Below are 23,555 nucleotides of genomic sequence, written 5' to 3'. Positions count from 1 at the left end.
ATAATTGCTTGTCTCCCTGCATTAGAATATAAGGTCCACAAAAACATGGGACCCCCATGTCTTCTTCACCCCTATGTCCCCAGCACCCGGCATAGTGTCTTGTGCAGTGTAAGCATTCTATAAATATGTGTTGACACATTAAAATTAATCTTGGACCGAATTGCATTAATATAATGAAAAAAAACGACAGAAGTTCACCATCAGGTAGTGTGCGGAGTGGGCTAGAAAGAAGAGACTTGGGTCCAGCCAACTGAATAGGAGGCTGTCGGAGCAATTCTGGCATCAGGGAACAAAGGCCTCGACCAAGACCAAAAGCAAGAGCTGGGCAGAATGAGCAAAGATAAGAAACTTCCAAAGAAGCACGACTAGGGAAGTTTAATCGGCTACCGGGCACGAAAGGGCTATGTTAAGAATTCCTGACTCGGGAGCTGTCGGCATCGAGCAGGTAAACAAAGCCCAGAGGGGCACAGGGAACACGACACAAATCACACTGAGAGACTTCCACACAATAGGTGTTGGGGAGTGAGCTGCAGAAGCCCAGGAGGGTGAAGGCTAGAGAAAGGCCACTGGATCTGGCAAGGGATCACCGGGAACCTTCACCAGGCGGAATTCGGGGGGGGAAGGTGACAGACGACACCGCAAACGGTGGAGCCAACCAATGGGAGAAGATTTCTGCCCGCAGTGTGACCATCCGGGATTCCACCTACCTTCGGAAAGAAGCTGTTGTAATACGAGGCTTCCAGAAAAAAAGCAACCGGAGTCAAAGTGCTAGGTAATGAAGAAAACAGAAGCCTGAAATTACCGTGCTCAACACAGCCAACTCCGTATCACCCAAATATAAAAGCCAGTCAGTCCCTGGGGGAGAAATCCAAAACAGAAGACACGAGGGGTGTAGAATGTCCAGTGGCTGAGAGACGAGAGGAAGTCTGCACAGCCTTCTGTGTACCGAGGACTTGAGACCGGCAGCTCACGGGTAATACGGTATCAAAAAGGAGCCGCCACCAAGATGCCTTGGTTTCTCCGGTGACATTTACACCTGTCTCAGGGCTTTGATTTCTTTTTTTTTTTTTAAGTTTATTTCTTTTTACAGAGAGAGAGAGTGCACACGCACACAGGAGAGAGGCAGAGAGAGAGAGAGAGAGAGAATCCCAAGCAGGCTCCAGGCTATCAGCACAGAGCCTGTCATGGGCCTCGATCCCATGAACTGTGAGATCATGACCTGAGCCGAAACCAAGAATTGGACACTTAACCAACTGAGCCACCCAGGCGCCCCTCTCGGCTTGGATTTCTGACAAGTTTCCACTGTGGATTTTTACACATTTGTTGAACCTGAGACTTAAAATCCGAGACAGTAACTTAAAATTTGTCAAAATGACCTGTGACTCGAGCTAAAACTAGAACTTAAAAATGAAGAAAAAGTATGGGGTGCCCGGATGGCTCAGTCGGTTGACGAGCATCCGACTGGCTCAGGCCATGATCTCACAGTTTGTGAGTTCCAGTCCCACATCGGGCTTGCTGCTGTCAGCATGGAGCCTGCTTTGGATCCTCTGTCCCCCTCTCCCTCTGCCCCTCCCCCACTTGTGCTCGCTCTCTCTCTCTGTCTCTCTCTCTCAAAAATAAGTACAACATTTTTTTTTCCAACGTTTATTTATTTTTGGGACAGAGAGAGACAGAGCATGAACGGGGGAGGGGCCGAGAGAGAGGGAGACACAGAATCGGAAACAGGCTCCAGGCTCCGAGCCATCAGCCCAGAGCCTGACGCGGGGCTCGAACTCCCGGACCGCGAGATCGTGACCTGGCTGAAGTCGGACGCTTAACCGACTGCGCCACCCAGGCGCCCCACAACATTTTTTTTTTAAGTGAAGCAGGTAGATGGGTGCCTGGTTGGCTCAGTCATAAGAGCATGCGACTCTTTTTGAATTTTTTTAATGTTTATTCACTTTTGAGAGAGAGAGACAGAGCGCAAGTGGGGGAGGGACAGAGAGAGGGAAACACAGAATCCGAAGCAGGCTCGGGGCTCCGAGCTGTCAGTATAGTGGACACACTGATGACTAGAACCCACAAACCACGAGATCATAACCTGAGACGAAGTCAGAAGCCCAAGTGACTGAGCCACCCAGGCGCCCCAAGAGCTTGTGACGCTTGACCTCGGGGTTGTGAGTTCAAGCCCCACATTGGGTATCGAGATGACTTAAAAATAACATCTAAAAAAATAAAATATAAAATAATAAACTCTTTTTTTAAAAACGTGAGGCAGATAGAGATGGAACACTGCCTCACTTGTACTGAAAAGGGTTCCAAGCTCTCTGACCTCATAATTTCCTTAACCGGATCATTTTATAAACCACTCCATTTTGTCACGTACTTCAACAAGCCTTCATCTACAGAAAGGCTGCTGTCACATCTTGAACCCAAATAACAACCCCAAATGAGTAATCCTGGGGAGTATACATCTTGTCCCTCACATCTAATTGCTTATATGGCCACACATTTGCTTCATCTACTTTTGCTAATTTAAAAGTTATTCAAGTCAGTTCATTTTTATTCTTGGAGGCTATTCAAAGGTGATTACACATAACCCTTTATGTGCTTTGGAACACATCCCTACTGTTTAGAAACATTCACAAGGGACAATCTTGAAGCTAAGTACATCAGGTCCCTCCGGTTCCCCAGGCTTTACAATCTTTTATCCCCAAAGCATAAAAATGAACATGATGACTTTGTTCCCTATTCCTCCCATTAGTTGTTAATTGATGCTTATCACATTATGGCTATCTCCGAGTCTCTTCAGAGAGTGTGAAATGCATGAAGTCATTCTGTGGTTACCTGTGAAAAGGAAGAAAATCAGGACCATGGCCATCGTGTACCCAAAATACAAAATGGCGCTTGCCGTGCCTGTGATTTGAAGTTTGGCGAAGAAGTAATGAACTGTATATATCAGAAGATAAACAGCTGTAAAACTGCTAGTGAAAAAGGCTCTCCACCACCAGTGATAATCCTGCAAAAAGAAGTAGAAAAAATTCACTGTAGGTGAAACCTAACTCTAAACGGGTTAGCGATTATTGTGATAACAAACCACATGAAACAGGCTCCATTAGATTGCGGATGAGAAGAAATCCAAGGGGAAGTTGTATAAGAAACCGTCGGACTAATGTACGCTCTGCTTGGGGTGCCTTAACATTGATAAACTCCCTGTTTCCAGGGGGACCACGTGTGCCCTCGGGGACCGTACTTGTAATGCACGCATCCTTTCTGTCATGACACTGCCTCAGCCTTGGAGGGCTTTCGGGTCAGCTTCAATTTACTGGCAGGAGCTGGGCCTGAATTGATGTGTCGGGCCAGGTAGACAAAGGTTAGTACAGAAACCGCATATAGAGCTTTATGGTGAATGGGATTTGTCTCACCCAGCTGAATTCGGGACCCATGGGGGCATGACTGAGGTCAATACACAGGTTTGCCTCACCCTTCCCCACGGCTCCAACTGATGCTCATTTTACTGTAAAGGCACTGTGGTCAAGGGCCAAGGGAACCTACAGTGCAGAAAAGAGTTAACATAGCAGGTCTGAAGTTGCTATCTTTAGAAGGGCCTGCTTGCAAGGTTGGCCCTCGGCTTATATCTGAGAATTCGGCATTTAATCATCCCCTGACTGATAAGACGTGTTGGCTATACCTAGGCCGTACAAACAGTGTGATTTATGGCGAACACATGCTTTCCTTTTGGGGGTCTGGAATTGTTGTAATTGCTAGGCAGAGGGTGCCTATGTGACCAGCTCCCAGTAAAAACCTTGGATGTGAAGTCTCTAATGGGCTTCCCTGGGCAGAAACATTGCACATATATGACTATATTTTTTATCGCTGAAAAAGGGAACGTAATTGGCGTGTCCCCTCATGGAAAAGAAAAAGTACAGGAAGACTAGACGTGGATTTCTCCAGGCTCCACCTGTGTCTTTTCCCCTTGCTGATCCTGTTGCGTGTCCTCTGGCTATATTAAGCCCTAGCCAGGCGTACATCTGTGTGCTGAGTCCCCCGAGTCTTTCCAGTGAACCACCAGACATGTGGGTGGTCTTGGGGGCCTTCAAAACACTTCTGAGAAACAGAAATATACACATCATCTGCCTGTGAGTATATACTTCATTCACGATTGTTGCGGGCTTTCTGTGACAAAAAAATACACCGTAGAACTGAGAAGCTGAGTATAATATATACAAAATTCTAATTTTTTCACCCTTATACTTGTAGCTCAAGAAGAAAATGCTCTAAGAACATCATGCATATGATCCTCATTCCCAAAACTCTCTATTGTTACGTTTAGAGAGTCACATTTAACTACCCAAACAAGAGGGATTTAGGGGATTTAAGAAAATAATGTTCACTACCACCTTAGTTACCCAGAAGGACATCAGAAACAAAGTGGGGGTACAGTGGGGTAAACAAAACTACTTCTGCCCATGGTAACCAAAAGTAAGAGAAAAGGCCTTTAGCAGCAATCTCAAACCCATAAAATGCAATCCTGGCCCAAGCTGTGAAAACTTCAATTGTCAAAAAAAACCAACAAAACACCAATTGAGCCAGATCTTTTGTATGTCTAAATATCAAATCAGTTCCCTGCTTTTTTCTCTGTTAACTGAATATTATGCAGCAATTATAGTAACTAGCCGGAGAGAAATTGCTTTCTGTTTAGATTTTCCATCAAAGTAGCATTAACTTTCCATCAAAGCTGCATCAAAATCAACATGTGTCATCAGGAAAACACAATATGAAACTGATCCCAAGTTGTAGAAACCAGGTAGTTAACATGTGCTTCCAATAGTGCGAGTTTGGGAAGGAGAAGATGCATTCGTTTCTTAGGTCTTTACCTCAGCACACAAGTAGAAATAACACAGCAGAACCGCAGCTTCTGAGCAGGTAATCAGGAGAATTATAAAGACCAAGAAAAGGAAGCCAAACATGAAGTACATTTGATGAGACCTGAAAATAAAAATGATAGCCTTAAAATTAACTTCACAATACACAGAAAGACCATTCCAAATGAATACAAGAGACGGTCACGTTTGTCTAACCTGAGAGATTCACTCCAGACCTTCATCGATCCATCCAACATCCAAAAACCATTCCCTGACCGACCAATGTGGCTTCAGAGTTTGGCCTGATGTCCTCCAGTACGAATCCGTGTTCCTACTTACCCCTGTTTCTCTGCTCGCGCAATTCAGTTTTCACTAAAGAACCATCAGTATCTCTATCGTTTTCTTCATCCACATTTTATGGTTGCTTTGTTTTTTTCGAGAGAGAGAGAAAGCAAGCGGTGGAGAGGGGCAGAGGGAGAGAGAGACAGAATCATAAGCAGGCTTAGCCTGACACAGGGCTCGATCGCACAACCCTGCGATCATGACCTGATCCAAAATCAAGAGTCGGACGCTTACCTGACTGAGCCACGCAGGCGCCCCTCTTCACGCACACTTTAAGGCATGCTTTCTTTTTAGCAATGGAAGGTTATAAATGCCATTATACAACCAAAAAAAACCCCACAGAGTCAGGGGCACCTGGGTAGCTCAGTCGGTTGGGCATCTGACTTCGGCTCAGGAAATGATCTTGCAGTCCATGGGTTCAAGGCCCGCAACGGGCTCTTTGCTGACAGCTCAGAGCCTGGAGCCTGCTTCATATCCTGTGTCTCCTTCTCTCTCTGCCCTTCCCCTGCTCGCTTGCTCTCTGCCTGCTTCTCTCTCTCTCTCTCTCTCTCTCTCGAAAATAAATAAGCGTCAAAAAATTTTTTAAATCTCGTGTAGAGTATATACCTGGTTGCAAGGACGAAGAATGGGGGTTGGGGAGCATCATGTATATAGATAATAAGTATATACAATGTTGTACACAGCAAGCACCCTCTTTTTCATTGAAACAAAAGTTAACTTGTCCAAAGAAGCTTTTAGTTTTCACTTTAAAATTATCCCATCAAAAACATCTGGAAAATACAGTTACATAATCTATTTTGCAGCATGTTAAATATTTCGTTGCTGACAAGGTAACAGATTTTACTGCTTATCTTTTAAACCAATTTGCCACAATGCTGTTTAAAAAGTGAGCAATTAATGTGCATGATTAAACCTCACTTTTGAGGACTTGAAAGCTTTGTCTGAAAGATTGTTTTGGGATGAAAGTGTTAGAAATACACACAGCTGGCTACTCCATTTGATTTTATGGGGCCTTTGCCCCATCTCCAAAACTCCCTCTGCAGCGACACCCCACTTGCCCAGCTCCTGAAAGCAGAATGCAGTCAAGAATCAGGAATTAAGGAAAAAGGGACTGGGGGAAACTGAAATAGCTGTCACGGACCTGGAGCTTTGCAAGTAAAAACTGTCGCACTTTGGAAAGCCTGGGTTCTCACCTTACGTGCGTTTCTGTCTTGGTTACCAGAATTCTTTAAAAAAAATTTTTTTTAATATGTATTTATTTTTGAGAGAGACAGAGACAGAGCATGAACAGGAGAGGGCAGAGAGAGAGGGAGAGACAGAATCCAAAGCAGGCTCCAGGCTCCGAGCTGTCAGCACAGAGCCCGTCGTGGGGCTCAAACCCACGGACCGTGAGATCATGACCTGAACCGAAGTCGGTCACTCAACAGCCTGAGCCACCCAGGCGCCCCTTGGTTATCAGAAATCTTTTTTTAGAGATTTTTTTTAATGTTTATTTGTTTTTGAGAGAGAGAGAGAGACAGAGCGTGAGCGGGGCAGAGAGAGAGGGAGACAGAATCCGAACCAGGCTCCAGGCTCTGAGCTGTCAGCACAGAGCCCGACACGGGGCTCGAACTCGCAAACTGTGAGATCATGACCTGAGCCGAAGCCGAACGCTTAACCGACTGAGCCACCCAGGAGCCCCGGCTATCAGAATTCTTAAACCCCAACAGATTCAAAGCAGCAGATAAAACAAGGAAAGCTGTGAGGAAAGAGCAGGCATCCTGACACCAGAACTAACAGTTGACAGAAAGGAGAGCCGAAAAACATGACTTACAGCTCAAAGTAAGTCTTTGAAGCTGTAAGTCTTCCAAGTATTTTTAGCAGAGGAACTCTGAATTCTTGCATGGAAGGTCGGTATGGAAAAGAGATACACATCACGGCTGCCTCTTCAGGTCTTTAGGTGCCTCCTTCCAAGGGACCCCCCCCCCGCCCCACCCCCTGCGAAGGCTCGGAGAAGTGTGGTGTGAGCCAACTTTGTAAGTCATCTGGAAAGGCTTAAAAAGAGGTTACTGCTTTAAAAAAAGGAAACCTGCGTAGAAATTTCCATCAAAAACTGTCTTTAAAAACTTGTGAATTAAGTCTCAGTTCCCTAGGAAGTCCCCCCCACCCCGGGGGTCAGAGGGCTATTTCCTGGATAAAACCAGAGGCAAATGAAGTTTTGCCATACCCAGACTCTAACCTCCTTGAAATATAGGAAACTTCGTTTATCAACAATTAAGATGTTTTGAGGTTGTGACGATACCGTACTCACCAAATACTGTTCAGAATGAGAAAGAGTTGAATGAAAACACAGCCAAAAGGTAAAATGCCACCGACCATGATGCCAAACAGTGGTTTCGTAAAAAAACTCTGCTGAGGAATGTGACGGGGAATCTGGTTCGTGCAAACTGGAAACCTAAACTGCTCGAAGAGAAATCAAGGGAAAATCAGAATGACATGAATTTGAAGTGAATTTATAGACATATAATCACAAGACAGAATCCTGAATCGGAACTGGACGCAGAACACGTCCCAGAGCAGTCACGTGGGCAGAGGCTAGACCGACACTGTGCTATAGAAAGATAATGCAAGCCACACAGGCAGTTTTAAATTTTTTAGAAGCCGCATTTTAAAGAGTAAAAAGAAACAGGTGGAATTAACTTGTGAATCCATTTCATCGGATCTAACAAATGTTCTCAGTTGCGTGTGTCATTGCTGTAAGAGGGACTCAGTAGGGGCACCTGGGAGGCTCAGTCTCTCCAACGCTCTCTCTCTCTCTCAAAAATAAATACACATCACAAAAAACTGTTTAAAAAAAGAAGTAGTCAGTAGATGTTTTCTATTTGGCTGCTGTTGTTCTGTCTGCAATCCACTGTGGATTTTCCACTTCCTCACAGCACGTCCCAGTTTGGAAGCAGCCACATTTCAGGCCCTCAAAAATCACACGTGGCCAGTGGCCACCACACGAGAAAGCACACAGCTAGGCAACGAGGATGTTCATCATTTCCTGTCAGTTTCAAGGGAGAGACTGGACAAGATTTAGTGGTGCCTATTCCAACATGAAGTAATACATGTCAAAAAGTCGTCTCAGAATTTGTCTCACGCATTTCCCTTAAAATCTGTCGGTAGTTTTCAGACATTTTTTCTTTTTTTCTGCTCTGTGTGGACCTCCAGCTTCCGTTTTGTGCTGATTTCTCCCTTTGCACACAGTGTGCAAACTCACACTATGTCTTTATACATTCCTTTTGCAGAGTAGTCTTCTCAGTGTCCTGCTCCTTTGCCCTGTATGTAGAATAAGCTAACTTCAAATCTATAAACTCAACAGTTCCATTTTTCAGACTGTACCTTAGCTTTCTTCCCCCGCCGTCTACTTTTCTGACTCAGTTAAAGTCAGCCTTCCTACTACTATATATCCTTTTAATTTTCTCCAACAGAGACAGAAATTTAAACAACCTATAAAGTGGGGAGTACTTTAAATAACGTCTTCTAAAGGGTTACTGGGTTCCATTTTTGTTAATTTTTAAATCTTTGATTCTGGAATGATTATCCCAGGATGCCTGGCTGGCTCAGTCAGAAGAATGTGTGACTCTCGATCCTGGGGTTGTGAGTTCGAGCCCCATGCTGGGTATATAGATTACTTAAAAATAAAATATTTTAAAAAAGGAGTATTCTAGGAGCGCTGGGGTGGCTCAGTCAGTTAGGCGTCCAACTTCGGCTAAGGTCATGATCTCACGGTCTGTGGTTCAAGCCCTGTGTCAGGCTCTGTGCTGACGGCTCAGAGCCTGGAGCCTGCTTCGGATTCTGTGTCTCCCTCTCTCTCTGCCCCTCCCCTGCTCATGCTCGCTCGCTCTCTCTCTCTCTCTCTCTCTCTCAAAAATAAATAAACATTTAAATAAATGAAGAAATAAATAAATAGGATTATTCTTCGTAGTTTTCTCCAATGGTACATTTTACATTCCATGTACAGTAATATACACGTTGAGGTATTATTTCAGACATCAGTCAATGGTCAAAAGCAGTATTTTAGAAATTTACCTTTTTCTTGGCTCCAAAGTACGCACCCACAAATGTTAGGGGTACTGAAATTCCACACCACATTGCCAGAATCCCTATCAGAGTACCAAAGGAGATGGCAGCCGATGAACCTTCCACCCAAAGAATCACGTTCATAAAAAAGAGGTCGGCAAAGACAACACTGGGGAGAAAAAGAGTCATCAGGAAGCAATATGCTTTCATGAAAATGTTAAACTCATACTTGAGGTGAATATCAGAACGTTCTTTTGGTGAGAAGGATAGAATAAATTATAAGGCTATACCCTAAAAGAATAGTAAATCTCACTGTGGGAAACCAGTCATTGAGCTGGGACTTAAACCCAATACCATCTTTGCACCCCTAGAGTCCAGCAGAAAATAAATGAGATGGGGAGTAATATGCCACGGAAAAACTCAATATGCAATAGAGCGAACACAAAGACAATGCATAGACTCGGGGCACCTGGGTGGCTCAGTCGGTTAAGCGTCCAACTCGGTTTCGACTCAGGTCATGATCTCATCTCATGGTTCGTGGGATGGAGTCCGGCATCAGGCTCTGCGCTGACGGTGCAGAGCCTGCTTGGGATTCTCTCTGCCCCTCACCCGTTTGCGTGCTCTCTCTCAAAATAAATAAATAAATAAACTTAAAAAAAAAAGAAAATGAATAAAAACAGATTTTTTAAAATCTTGTTATTACTTGAGAGAGAGACAAAGACCATGGAGGGGGGGGTGCGTAGAGAGAAAGAGAGGGAGAGAGAGAATCCCAAGCAGGCTCCGAGCTGCCTGTGCAGAGCCCGATGTAGGACTTGAGCTCACAAAACCCGCTAGATCACGACCTGAGCAGAAATCAAGGGTCGAACATTTAACCAACCGAGCCACTCAGGCGCCCCTAAAGACAGATTTTAGAATCCTAGACTGAAATAGGCTACAAGCCTCAAGTCCAATAAATGTTCACTTAAAGCAAGAGCTTTAAGTCAATCGCTCAAAATCAACAGGTCAGCTGCTGAATCTACTGGATAAATCACCAGGCAAGCCCAGTTGTCGTGCCCCTATTTGTTCCAGACAAGTTGGCTCAGTGCTACAGGTGAGTATGGGCAACCATATGGATGTGAGTGTTTCTGAAAGCCTAAAACATGAGGTTGAAAAGGTGGGCGGAGGCTAGATTGTGGAAGGCTTTGAATGGCAGGGTAAGGAATGCGGACGTCCAGAAGCGGCCGGAGGGTTTTTACGCTCAAAGCTGTGAGGTACATAGTACAGTCTTCCCGGCAGATGAGTCCACAGCGTGGCAAAGGACAGACCTAAAGGAAGAGAAACTAGAGACCAGGAGACTAGATAGAAAGTGGTAAGAAACAGTATAATGTGGTGATGGTTAAAACCTAAGTGATGGATATGAAACACATGAAGAATTAAGAGGTTTGGTCAAAGATGGTACATGGAAATCACACCTTTGGCTCTGCTCCCTCCTCAAAACTCTGATAAAATTATGGTAAAAGAACTTTAAAAGGGTATGAATACACAAGGGTGGGGGACACAGGAGAGAAGCAACCCATTTTGTAAACCAGACAGCAGAAGGACAAGTAGTAACTGAGTTAGTAGAACAGGGAGACCTGGGATCCCGAGTCGTCCGTAGGGAAAGCTGAGCGGCAACTCCGCTGACACCAAGGAGCTCCAACAAAGGCTCAGGGATTTGTAGCGCCGGGTTCCTCTGGAAGTGGGAGGGAAGGAGTGGCTAAAACCAGGACTGGTTGGAAGTCAGCCTAAGACACTGACAGGATTGCCGGCTCCCTCCCGACTCTGCAGAGCCAAGGAACTTCCCTTCCTGACCCCAGCAGAAGACTGGAGGTCTAGTCTCTCAGAGAAGGTCCCTGAAGCTCAGAAGAAAACTTTAAAAAGGAAAATCTGTGACTGACATCCTCGGAGAGATTAGAGGAGGCACTGCAACCATGAAGCAAGAGGAATTCGAAATATGACAAGGAGAACTAAAACCACAGTAAAAGGGTTGGGATATAAAGCTAATGATAGGTCTTAGAGAGCAGCGTTAGGGGTGCCTGGGTAGCTCAGTTGGTTAAGCTTCCGACTCTTGGTAACAGCTCAGGTCATGACCTCAAGGCTCGTGGGTTGAGTCCCTCAGAAGGAGGATAAGGAGGAGGGGGGGGAAGAGAAGAAGAAATGAAGACACCCTAAGTGCCCATCGAAGGATGAGTGGACAAAGAAGGTGTGGTGCACATATACATTAGCATATTATTCGGCCTAAAAAGTGAGGAAATCCTACCATTTGCCACAACATGGATGGACCTTGAAGGCATTATGTTGACTGAAATAAGTCAGAGAAAGACAAACACCGTATGATCTTCCTTACACGTGGAATCTAAAACGCAAACAAAAGCAAACCAAACTCCTAGAAGAAGGAAATCACACGTGTGGTTTCTGGGGCCAGGGTGGAGGCACGGATTGGAGGAAGGTGGTCAAACTTCCAGTTAGAAGAGAAGTACGTCCTGGGGACGTGATGTACAACGTGAGGACTACCGCTAACACGGCCGTGTGACGGGGAAGCTAAGAGAGTAAGTCCTCAAGAGTTCTCATCATCACGAGGAGAGATTTGTTTTCCTTTTTTCCCCTTTCTTTTCTTTTTATTGTATCTACGTGAGATGACGGACGTGAGACGAACCCTTTGTGGGACTCATTTCACAATATATGTAAATTGAACTGCGATGTATGTCGATTGTTTCTCAACAAAACTGGAGGAAAAAGAAAAAAAATTGAACAGAAGAAAAAAACGAAAGAAAGGAAAATTAGATAGACAACCCAGGCACGTGCAAAATAGGAGTTACTTGAATAGACAGAGTTCTTTTTTAATTTTTTTTAATGTTTATTCTCAAGAAAGAGACAGACAGAGACAGAGACAGAGGGTGAGTGGGGGAGGGTCAGAGAGAGAGGGAGACACAGAATCGGAAACAGGCTCCAGGCTGTCAGCACAGAGCCTGATGCGGGGCTCGAACTCACATACCGTGAGGTCATGATCCGAGCCGAAGTCGGACGCTTAACTGACTGAGCCACCCAGGAGCCCCTAGACAGAGTTCTTAATGTCTTTTAGGGATATTAAATAATTCCTCAAGGTCAGACAGCTGATAAGAGGCAGAGCTAGGATTCGAATTCACGTGTGTGTGTGATTCTTTAAGGGCAAGCTGTTTCCATCCCACTATGCTATACTAAAGCCTCTATGGTGGGGACCTCCCCCCACCACCAATCAGGGTGTCTTCCCCCAGACATTTAGTCAAAGACCAGAGAGAGGGAACATGGTAACATCCACATTATGAGGCACCGGGTAAGGCTTTGAGGTCTCCCGTCGAGGGAATCTCTGGTTTAGTCCTGTAGTTGGAAGTTCTCTCAAGGTCCATTCCAATTCTAGGATTTAATGCTGCCTTCCAATTTCTGATTCGGGATCATTTTTTTTTTGGATGTTCCTCATCTCTCATGATAAACCAACTTCAGCCATTTTCTCCTTCATTTTACTATTTCTGCCTCACCTCCCTCCCACCACCTTGTGTGTACGACCTCTTCTGCGTACTAAATCTATGTCGGTAGGGACATTGTGCTTTTTCAAGGCTCATACTTTGCCCCTGCTGGAGCTGTGGTTTTGAACCCTTTCAAACAACAACAAATACAACCACAGTAAACCTCCACCTTAGGTCTCATTGGTTTCTGGCATCTTAATAAGGGAGGCTGGTTTCCCATGATTTAACCATACTTCTTCAAATGTTTCTTAATACCTTTCTGCTCTAATGAATTTGTTTAGCCACAGTATTCCTCTGCCAAATTTCCTAGCTTTTGAGAGATTCATTTCAGCCGTTATCATTCCATGGCCAGAAAAAATTACTTCTCACTTGACAAATCATAACCTCCCTTCTTATACATAAATTCAATTAACCTGTCTCAACGATTTCCCTTTTGAAAGTACACTCTAGAATGTTAATATGTGTTTAACAATTCTGTAACTGCCCTTCAGTTTCAAGTTTTTATATTCTAAATAGTTCTTCCTTTGTTGGTCTCTAATTATTTCTACCTTTTCATGGAATCTTAAACAGCAAAACTAAAAGGAAACTTGAGAGGTCATCTGGGTTCATCTCCTACCTGAAACATTTATTCACACACTCATCAAACATTTATTGAGTACCTATGTGTTCGGCCCTGGTGTTCAAAGATAAATAAAAATCTTTGCTCTGCAAAGCTCAGTCTAGTGGGGGACAGAGATAAACAAATAAATTACAACACGACACGGAAAATGCTATGGCAGATGATAAACACAGAGCAGTAGGAACACAGAAGAAAAGAGTGACCAAGAATACTTTATAGCTCACAAAACAATTTCACAATCCATTAGTTCATTTATTTCTCTGAACGACTCTGTGACACAGGCATCACAGGCAAGGAAACGGACAATCAGGAAGGGGATAGGACTTCCCCAAAGTCACTTAGCTAATACTGACTGCCTAATATTAAGTGCTGGAATTCAGACTTGCTTCTTCTAATTGTAAAGTTTGGGTGCATGACCATCAAACTATGCTGCCTCTTCTTTTCCCTTCCTACCACTTTTGGGGTTACATGAAGGAAACGTATGTAGTTTAATAATCTTACTTTCTTCCATTTCTTCTAGGGAGCATAAGTGTTCATTAGTCTAAATGCTTCTCCTCTTAAATGTAAAGCCTGATTTTTTTTAAATAATAAATTTGAAGACAGTTTTACACTGCCCATTTATGGCACTGTATCAGCTACTCACACGTTTATACACTGCGAGGCACTGAACTTCTCTTTCAACCTACTACTTTCTAAGAAATAAGAATGCCAGTACCTTACGATTTTCTCTCCCATCGACCTAAGAGGGCCCCTAAACCACTTGAGGGAAATCTATCCTTTGTATCATGCCTGTTTACTGCTTTAAAACTGCATTCAGGGGTGCCTGGGTGGCTCAGTCAGTTGAGCGTCCGACTCCTGATTTCGGCTCAGGTCATGATCCCAGGGTCATGGGATCGAGCCCCTCGTTGGGCTCTCCACCGAGTGTGGAGCCTGCTTAAGATGCTCTCTCTCTCCCCTTCTGTCCCTCTCCCCCACTCACACTCTCTCTCTAAAATACAATTTAAAAAATTTAAAAAAATTTTAATTGCATTCAGTTCTACTAACAGAACTAGGAAACTGAATCTGTTTTGTACTTTTAAATTATTCACTTGATTCAATCATACAGTGATTATTTACTGAGTACTTATTCCTTATAAGGCACTTATACTCTGTATAAGGCACTTGGTTACACACTGTGAAAGATACAGAAATGAATAAGACCTCATACCCTCACGAACATTAGAATGCAGAATGAGGGGCGCCTGGGTGGCGCAGTCGGTTAAGCGTCCGACTTCAGCCAGGTCACGATCTCACGGTCCGTGAGTTCGAGCCCCGCGTCGGGCTCTGGGCTGATGGCTCAGAGCCTGGAGCCTGTTTCCGATTCTGTGTCTCCCTCTCTCTCTGCCCCTCCCCCGTTCATGCTCTGTCTCTCTCTGTCCCAAAAATAAATAAACGTTGAAAAAAAAAAAAAAGAATGCAGAATGAGATAAGACATATCACAAATAACTGTAATCTAAGGAACACTGTGATAAGTAGTATAGCGATGGTGAGAGACACTGTACAATTTCAAACATGGAAATGGTGGCATTTGAGCTGGGGCTTAAAACAACGAATAGAAATCTGGCATCGGAGGGTTGGAAAGAAGTGATTACAAAAAGGTGGAACAACACAGAAAGATGGAACAGCATGAGCAAAGGCATGATAGCAGAAGGGTTGCTAATAACCACAGCTACCATTCACTGAGCACTTAGTATGTGCGAGGCACTGTTCCAAATGCAGTACGTACGATATCCCGTTTAATCCTCACAGCTCAACCAGGAGGAAAGGGACACCATTATTCCCATATGACCCATGAGGAAACCCAGGATTAGAGAGGTAACATCACTTGCCCAACAGGCCACGGTTAGTAAATATTATCTGAAGCTCTTTTTTTGCCGAATTTAAAAGACACCTGCGTAGCGCAATAATTTTAAATCTGCGCTGACGAGCATACAAAGTATTAAGACGTAATTGGTATGGCAGTGACAGCAGGAAGAAGGGAGGTGAGAAAGGCGCTTGATAGGAGCAAAGTTTTGTCTAATATTGAAATTAAGCTGGGATTCACCCAAACTAGATTGGTGTAAATTGGGACACTGATTGTAATCTGTTAAGGTAACCACTAAGAGAATAACTCAAAAAAAAAAATGGTCAAATAGATGACAAGGGAACAGAAATGGCACCGCAGAAAATATCTATGCAACGGAACAGAAGACAAAGATCTCAAAGAGGTACGTGCACGCCTATGTTCGTCGCAGCGTTATTCACAATGTGCTCAAGGCCCGGTAACTAGGAGGAGGTAGAATTGGGAAATGAACCACTCTATACGTTTGCAGTATAGGGTACGTGTGCGTGCGTGCACACGCGCGTGTGTGTGTCCGACTCTAAAGCCTGTGCCGTCAGCTTCTAGCACTACCTCTCCCCTTTAATATATGGTTCTGAGTTGGTGTTACTGTTGTTCATAATGAAATTACTTAAAAATAGGGGCGCCTGGGTGGCGCCGTCGGTTGAGCGTCCGACTTCAGCCAGGTCACGATCTCGCGGTCCTGGAGTTCGAGCCCCGCGTCGGGCTCTGGGCTGATGGCTCGGAGCCTGGAGCCTGTTTCCGATTCTGTGTCTCCCTCTCTCTCTGCCCCTCCCCCGCTCATGCTCTGTCTCTCTCTGTCCCAAAAATAAAAAAAATTAAAAAAAACGTTGAAAAAAGAAAAAATAGGTAACACGTGCATATGGTACATGATGCAAAAAGGTGGGGAAAAAAAGAGCGAAAAGTAAATCTAATACAAATAGTCTCCTTCACACTCCTGTCCCCCAGCCCCCCCGAAAACCCACCCCAGGACACAACCACTGTTCCCAGTTGCTTTTCAAATCAAAAACATTTTTTTTTTACTTTGACAAAACTGTGTCTTGACACCACGTCATCGCAAAGTCCATGTAAACCTGAGCCATGTAATTATGGATTTCTACTCGAATTTTTGAATTTCTCTGTGTAAAACATGCTTCACAATCAATCTCATGGAAAACATGATGAAGGGGCGCCTGGGTGGCGCAGTCGGTTAAGCTTCCGACTTCCGCCAGGTCACGATCTCGCGGTCCGTGAGTTCGAGCCCCACGTCGGGCTCTGGGCTGATGGCTCAGAGCCTGGAGCCTGTTTCCGATTCTGTGTCTCCCTCTCTCTCTGCCCCTCCCCCGTTCATGCTCTGTCTCTCTCTGTCCCAAAAATAAATAAACGTTGAAAACATGATGAAAACAGTTCATAGCGCATTGGGAATGCTAATGCTTTTCTCAGACATTGATTGTTCAATTTGGCTCATCAAGCTTAGCGATATGATATATTCTAATTCTTTTACATTTTTTTTTAATTTTTTTAACGTTTTTATTTATTTTTGAGACAGAGAGAGACAGAGCATGAACAGGGGAGGGGCAGAGAGAGAGAGGGAGACACAGAATCCGAAGCAGGCTCCGAGCTGCCAGCACAGAGCCCGACGCGGGGCTCGAACTCACGGACCGTGAGATCATGACCTGAGCCGAAGTCGGACGCTTCACTGACTGAGCCCCCCGGGCGCCCCTTACATTGTCTATTTCTATGATGTAACTTCTTTTTACAGTAAGATGGAACATGTGTGATGAACGCTGGGCCATTATTAGTCCTCTTGAGCCACGAAGACAGTTTCAGAGACAATTTGTATTTAATTTCCTCTACAGTGCCTAGGTTAATGCCTTAAATAGGGTAAGAACGAAAGCAAAACACAACCAAAAAGACCACGCTGGGTGTGCCGAATGAGTAACGAACTAAAGCAGAGAACAGCGGACGGTTTGTGGACTGGTTCCTGCACGTGCTGCCCCTTGTAGTACAACCCAGTATAATGACACTTGCACAATGGCACTTTGCTGCCAAATTTATCCAGTGTGGGATTCATTTGAGTCTTGAACTTGAAGCAACAAATAGCTGAAATATTGTCAAGGACATTGCTTTCTTACATAAATGTAATAAAGCATTCACCTCAGAGAAGACCACCCATTCTAGTTCCCTTGAAAACAGTTACAGGAAAAGCAGATGGCTCTAGTCAAGGTGGGGAGGGGGAGGGGACTGCGCTGTCCTTACTTTAAATAAGTCAAAAGTTCTGAGGTTCCTGTATTTGATGTGCAAACTCGTAATGTTCAATCCTCTCAATGATCTCCTCTTTTTCCCCGGAGTTTCAAGGAAAACAAGCCACATGGAGATAAAAGGTTATGGGTCTACAGAATCTATCACTGCGTTGCCTCATTCACGGCATCATGCACAGCCACAGAGCATTGTGAAAGCATTTTGCTCTCCCTTTGCCACCAATCAGCATATAATGTAACTGAGTTTACTATGTATAACTTTCATTATAGGACCTCTTCCACTATGGGGACATACTTCTAGCATCAAGGACATGGGAATTTTGTAACAAATAGGAACTAAAGTACATGACAATTAAGATAGAATCCACTAGTTTTTCCTTAAAAAACAAAAAAAGTGGGGGGGGGGAGGTGGGGAGCCTGAGTGGTTCAGTCGTTTAAGCATCTGACTCTTGATTTCAGCTCAGGTCATGATCTCGTGGTTCGTGGGATCGAGCCCGGCATCAGGCTCCTGGCTGACAGTGCGGACCCTGCTTGGGACTGTCTCTCCCCCTCTCTCTCTGCCCCTCCCCCACGTGTGCTGTCTGTCCATCTGTCTCTCTCTCTCAAAATAAATAAACCTTTTTTAAAAAGACCTTTCCTTCATAACATCAAGGAAAGAATATGAGAAATGAAACGTGCTATGGACTGAGTTGTGTCCCCCTCCCCAAATTCATATATTGAAGCACTGATCCACAAGGTAATGGTATTTGGGGGTGGGGCCTTTGGGAGGTGATTAAGCTTAGATGAGGCCTTCATGATGGGATTAGTGCCTTTATGAGAGGAGACACTAGAGAGTTTACTGTCTCTGCCTGCCATGTGGGGAAACAGCAAGACTGCAGTCCTCAACGAGCTAGGAAGAGACTTCTCACCAGGACCCAACCCTGTTGGTGCCCTGATCTCCAACATTTCCGCCTCCACAACTATGAGAAATCAAATGTGTACTGTTTTGTTTCAGCCCCCTCCCCCCACTCTATGGGATTTTTTTTACATTTATTTATTTTTGAGAGACAGAGACAGCACAGGTCGGGGAGGAGCAGAGAAAGGAGGAGACACAGAATCCAAAGCAAGCTCCGGGCTCTGAGCCGGCGGCACAGAGCCCACAGAGCCGGACGCGGGGCTCGAGCTCACAAACTGAGATCATGACCTGAACCAAAGTCAGACGCCCGACCGCCTGAGCCCCCCAGGCGCCCCTCCAGTCTATGGATTTTGGTAGGGCAGCCCGAGCTGACTAAGGAGATGAAACCCTAAGTGAGTCAGCACTTCATCAGCGAGGTTCTGTGGGAAGATCCCAGGACGGGATGCAGGGGGGACATTCGGTTAGATATAGCGCTCTATTACTGACATCCCACGTGACCTTGAACACTTGCTCCCCCGCTTGGCCACCAATCCCGCACGTCTGTAACTAGGGGGCTGACGGCGCTACTCACACAGCCACTGTGCGGCCCCGCCCACTCCCCCTTGGACAATGACTCTACCCCCGAACTGCAGTCACTAATGACACTGCAGTCACTAGGGGAGACGGGAAGAAAGAATCACAGAAGGCAGCGACAAGGGGACTAACACAGGTGGTGCCCAAATCGCCATTCTAATACGGTATATACAGCAGCACCCTGGCTATCTCTTTGCACTCGAGGCTACGCTGTACAAAGAGAGAATGCTGCCGCTACAGAAAACTCCTCTCCCTTCGACCCTTCATTATCGCCTACGATGATTTCTCCAAGACGAAGTCTAAGGAAGAGTGTAATTGCATAGAGAACGGAGAACGTGCAATGCTCACCCAGGACATAATAGTGCCGTCAGCAAAAAGTTTGTCTTCCATTTAACACCTTTAAGTGCTGAGGAAGGAAAAGACAGAAGAGTTACTGTCGCAACTTGATTCAGTCCACTTTAGACCTACTTTATAACCAGGACACAAGTACCTTTGGATGGGTCGGCTAAAATGCCCCATGCGATTCTCAAATGTTGTGTTTTACGGCCTTTTAATTTCTACACTGAACGCATGAACTTACTGGAATGAGAGCAGATGTAATGCTTACTCTTATACATTCTTGCAGACACATATCCGGCAGGGGTTCCCAGAAGGACCCAGAGCACAACGGCACAGGTCATTAAAGCGCCTCGGTTGGAGGGGGATAGAAAACCAAGGCAGGCCAGAACTAAAGGCACAAAAAAGAAATATCAAACCAGTTACGATCATAGCCTCAGAAGCACACAAGACTTTGTAATAAATTAAAGACCCACTGATTAAGACATATTATGTGTAACAGCACACAAGGATATTCTGTCATGTGAGATCTTAAGTGACACTGTGAATGAATGTTATTCACTTAACTAATGACAATTTTGTCTTAATGAAAAGTTGTGATTTTCAAGGCAAGGCAAGTGAAGTTCAGTTTCCAAGTTGGATCTAGTCTTTACCTCACCATTTAAATCAAAATTAAATAAACAATCCCCCCTACTCTAGTATCATTCTGTAAACAGAAAATCATTTTCCCACAAAAATTTCCTTCTGCTTCCTTGTATTCAAGGGGAAAAATTAAAAAAAAAATCAAAGCAGTGGGGCACCTGGGTGGCTCAGTCGGTTAAGCATCCGACTTTGGCTCAGGTCATGATCTCACAGTTTATGAGTCGAGTCCCATGTCAGGCTCTGTGCTGACAGCTCAGAGCCTGGAGCCTGCCTCAGATTTTGTGTCTCCCTCTCTCTCTCTGCCCCTCCCCTGTTCTCTCTCTCTCTCTCTCAAAAATAAACATTAAAAAAATTTTTTTTAATCAAAGCGAGACTTGGTCTCAGGAAAATACAATCTTGAAAGCTGAATTTTGAAGTTAGCACTGACATCTGAAACACCTAACAAGCCTTTTTTTTTTTTTTTTTTACAGCAGCCTTGTTTATGAAAATCACCACTCTGGCCATCAAAAACTGACAGGCTCCATTTTTACTTTATACATGAAGGCAGCCAGGTTTCAACAGCCATTGTGAGCCTCCTAAAGATGCCATTCTGTTTATACGTTTAAAGACCAGCACTTAGGCTTGCCACAGCATTTCAAAATGCTAGTGTTTAATTATGAATTCCCTTAGTCCACTTAAAATATGATTCTACCCACATGCTGATTTTCAAGAAAGCTTCTCTTTTGCAAAGCAAGGACTTTGTGTATTGGACAGCGCAATAAATTATTCACAACTGAAGAAGCCATGAAAGGTCCCGGAGACAGGAATGTATTCAGACTCCTATCCTTAATTTGAGAAGATAGAATTGTAAGTACCATAAAACATACATTTTCTTCAACTTTAGGGTATTTTCAAAGCCCTTTTGTACACGTGGATCAAAATTTAACATACGGCAACAGTTCACTAAGAATGTTTAAGATGACGCATATCGATCTGAGCCTACTTACGTAAGGTGATAAACGTCATGATCAAAACTTGTGTTCCTTGGCCCAGGAAAACTGACAGCAACATTCTACTCCTTGGTGGTCTGAATACATCCCCATGAAGCAGCTTCCAACCAAAGTCCTCCTGGGCATCTTCCTGCATATGAGAAAATCTTTGGTAAACACACTGTGGCAGAAAGTTACCAGAACTCTCAAAGTTAGACGGAAATGAATTTTCCTCTAAAGACAGACTAACTGGAAGCCGATGGCTCATTCTGGATACAGTAGCCCTCTGGAAGGTAGGTGATCCTGCCATCCAAATGAGGCACTCCCTTACTCTAGGTTTTGCATTAGAGGGTATGTGTTCCTCATATAAGGAACACACCTGGCTAAATTGCATGAAGAAAGTGAAATGATTTAATATACAGAGGGAATTCGGCCAATTTTTATAGAAATTTAAAATTCGGGGCACCTGCGTGGCTCACTTGGTTGAGCGTCTGACTTCGGCTCAGGTCATGATCTCATGGTGTCTGAGTTCGAGCCCCGCATCGGGCTCTGTGCTGTTAGTGTGGAGCCCGCTTCAGATCCTCTGTTCCCCCTCTCTCTGACCCCACCCCCGCTTGCACTCTCTTTATCAAAAATAAATAAACCTTAAAAAGAAAAGAAAAACAAAGGATTCTCTTTTTAAAAAAAAAGAAATCTAAAATTCACCAATACACAGATGATTATAAGAGTCAAAACAGTATAAATGAGCTAAAACTAAATTTAACCTCAAAAAAATTTTGTGAAAAAAAAAGAGGGGTGCCTGGGTGGATCAATCGGTTAAGCGTCTGACTTCGGCTCAGGTCATGATCTCACAGTTTGTGAGTTCAGGCCCCGCATCGGGCTCTGTGCTGACAGCTCAGAGCCTGGGGCCTGCTTCCGATTTTGTGTCTCCCTCTCTCTCTGCCCCTCCCCCGCTCACACTCTGTGTCTCACTCTGTCTGTCTCTCAAAAAATGAATAAATGTTAAAAAAGATTTTTTTAACTAAATTTAACCCAAATGATAACATTTTGCAATGTTTGATACATTTATCTCATACTCCAAATTAATGGAAACATTAAATAATACTTTAAAAGTTCAGAAACATATAAAAAGGAATAGAACCAGAGTGGGTAACAAATACCTCTCTCATAAACTGACTTCTACTTTTACAGAGCATACCCAACTCTATACTTTCTGATAGAACCTACCCAACTCTATACTTTCTGATTTGGTATAATAGGCTAAATTGCTAGACGTCGAAATGTGCTGTATTCGAGGTATTATATGCCCTAAGTAAAAATATAACATTGACAAGTGGACATAGCCATTCAAATATTTGCTGAATCAAATATGTGCATTTTTACTTACAGAAGAACTCATCTCATTGTATCTGATAATATCTCTATGAAGAGTCCTCAGTATAATTATAGCCACCATGCCAGATAAGAAGAGAATGATAACAAAGGAATTCATAATACTAGAAAATTTAAAGAAGAAAAAAGAGAAGTTAAACGTCAAATTCCTTATTTAAACAGTGAGAAGAAAATGTGGGTACATATAAAAGAAAGGCATTCAGGGGCGCCTGGGTGGCTCGGTCGGTTAAGCATCCGACTTCGGCTCAGGTCATGATCTCACGGTCCGTGAGTTCAAGCCCCGCGTCGGGCTCTGTGCTGACAGCTCAGAGCCTGGAGCCTGTTTCAGATTCTGTGTCTCCCTCTCTCCCTGCCCCTCCCCTGTTCATGCTCTGTCTCTCTCTGTCTCAAAAATAAATAAACGTTAAAAAAAATTTTTTTTAATAAAAAATAAAAAAATAAATAAAAGAAAGGCATTCAAATTTTCATCATGTTGATCACTTTTCCAAGGTTAGACTTAGATCAAAAGCTGAATACATCAGTATATTAAATGAACTTAATATATTATAATACACAATATATTGATATTATGTATTAATACACATAATCCACAAAACTGTACTACAAATAAAGCAATATAGGGGCGCCTGGGTGGCTCAGTCTGTTAAGTCCGACTTCAGCTCAGGTCATGATCTCACGGTTCGTGAAGTCAAGCCCCACATCGGGCTCTGTGCTGACAGCTCGGAACCTTCTTCGGGTTCTGTGCCTCCCTCTCTCTCGGCCCCTCCCCCGCTCATGCTCTGTCTCTCTCTGTCTCAAAAAGAAACACTAAAAAGAAACAAAACAAAACCGAATAAAGCAATATAAGCCACGTTATTCTTAAGGTGATTTTAGAATTTCTTAAGGGTACATTCCCAAAAGGAAGCAAGAAGAATTAAATAAGATCAATTAACAGAAACTCAATTCCAGAGCATGGAACTGAGGATGAAAGTCCAGGAATCAAGGTTGAACTAATGGCTGACTGACTTCGTAACTGATAGACCAAGGTTGTGGTCTTTTTATGAGCTTCAGGGTAATGACCCCATGGCCACTGTACTTCCCAGCTCTTACTGTTTCTAAAATTTAAACTTCAAAATCACTCCCAAATCAAAACCAATCCCTTCTGCCATCCCACCACCCAGCCAAACCCAAACACATCAACAAAGCTTCACCAGAATCTGAAAAGACCAACACTGCTCTAGAAAGATGCCAATAAGGAGGAGCCTGGGTGGCTCAGTCAGT

The 23,555-nt window shown here is 44.0% G+C and overlaps 1 protein-coding gene across 1 annotated transcript in view; it reads right to left on the bottom strand.

The window, feature by feature from the left end:
* Positions 1-23,555, bottom strand: part of LOC122476962 (transmembrane 9 superfamily member 2-like) — an 86,570-nt gene that overhangs the window by 10,502 nt on the left and 52,513 nt on the right. The window contains exons 9-16 of the mRNA XM_043569892.1: positions 22,291-22,399; positions 20,922-21,054; positions 19,565-19,684; positions 19,306-19,363; positions 9,240-9,399; positions 7,477-7,625; positions 4,857-4,968; positions 2,827-2,998 (exon numbers count right to left, since the gene is read on the bottom strand). Of these exons, the coding sequence (XP_043425827.1) occupies positions 2,827-2,998; positions 4,857-4,968; positions 7,477-7,625; positions 9,240-9,399; positions 19,306-19,363; positions 19,565-19,684; positions 20,922-21,054; positions 22,291-22,399 (1,013 nt within the window). The remainder of the gene's footprint in view (positions 1-2,826; positions 2,999-4,856; positions 4,969-7,476; positions 7,626-9,239; positions 9,400-19,305; positions 19,364-19,564; positions 19,685-20,921; positions 21,055-22,290; positions 22,400-23,555) is intronic.

This window comes from Prionailurus bengalensis, chromosome X (assembly GCF_016509475.1).
Source record: "Prionailurus bengalensis isolate Pbe53 chromosome X, Fcat_Pben_1.1_paternal_pri, whole genome shotgun sequence".
In the NCBI taxonomy this organism is placed as follows: Eukaryota; Metazoa; Chordata; class Mammalia; order Carnivora; family Felidae; genus Prionailurus; species Prionailurus bengalensis.
This window is presented reverse-complemented; position numbering and strand designations above follow the sequence as displayed.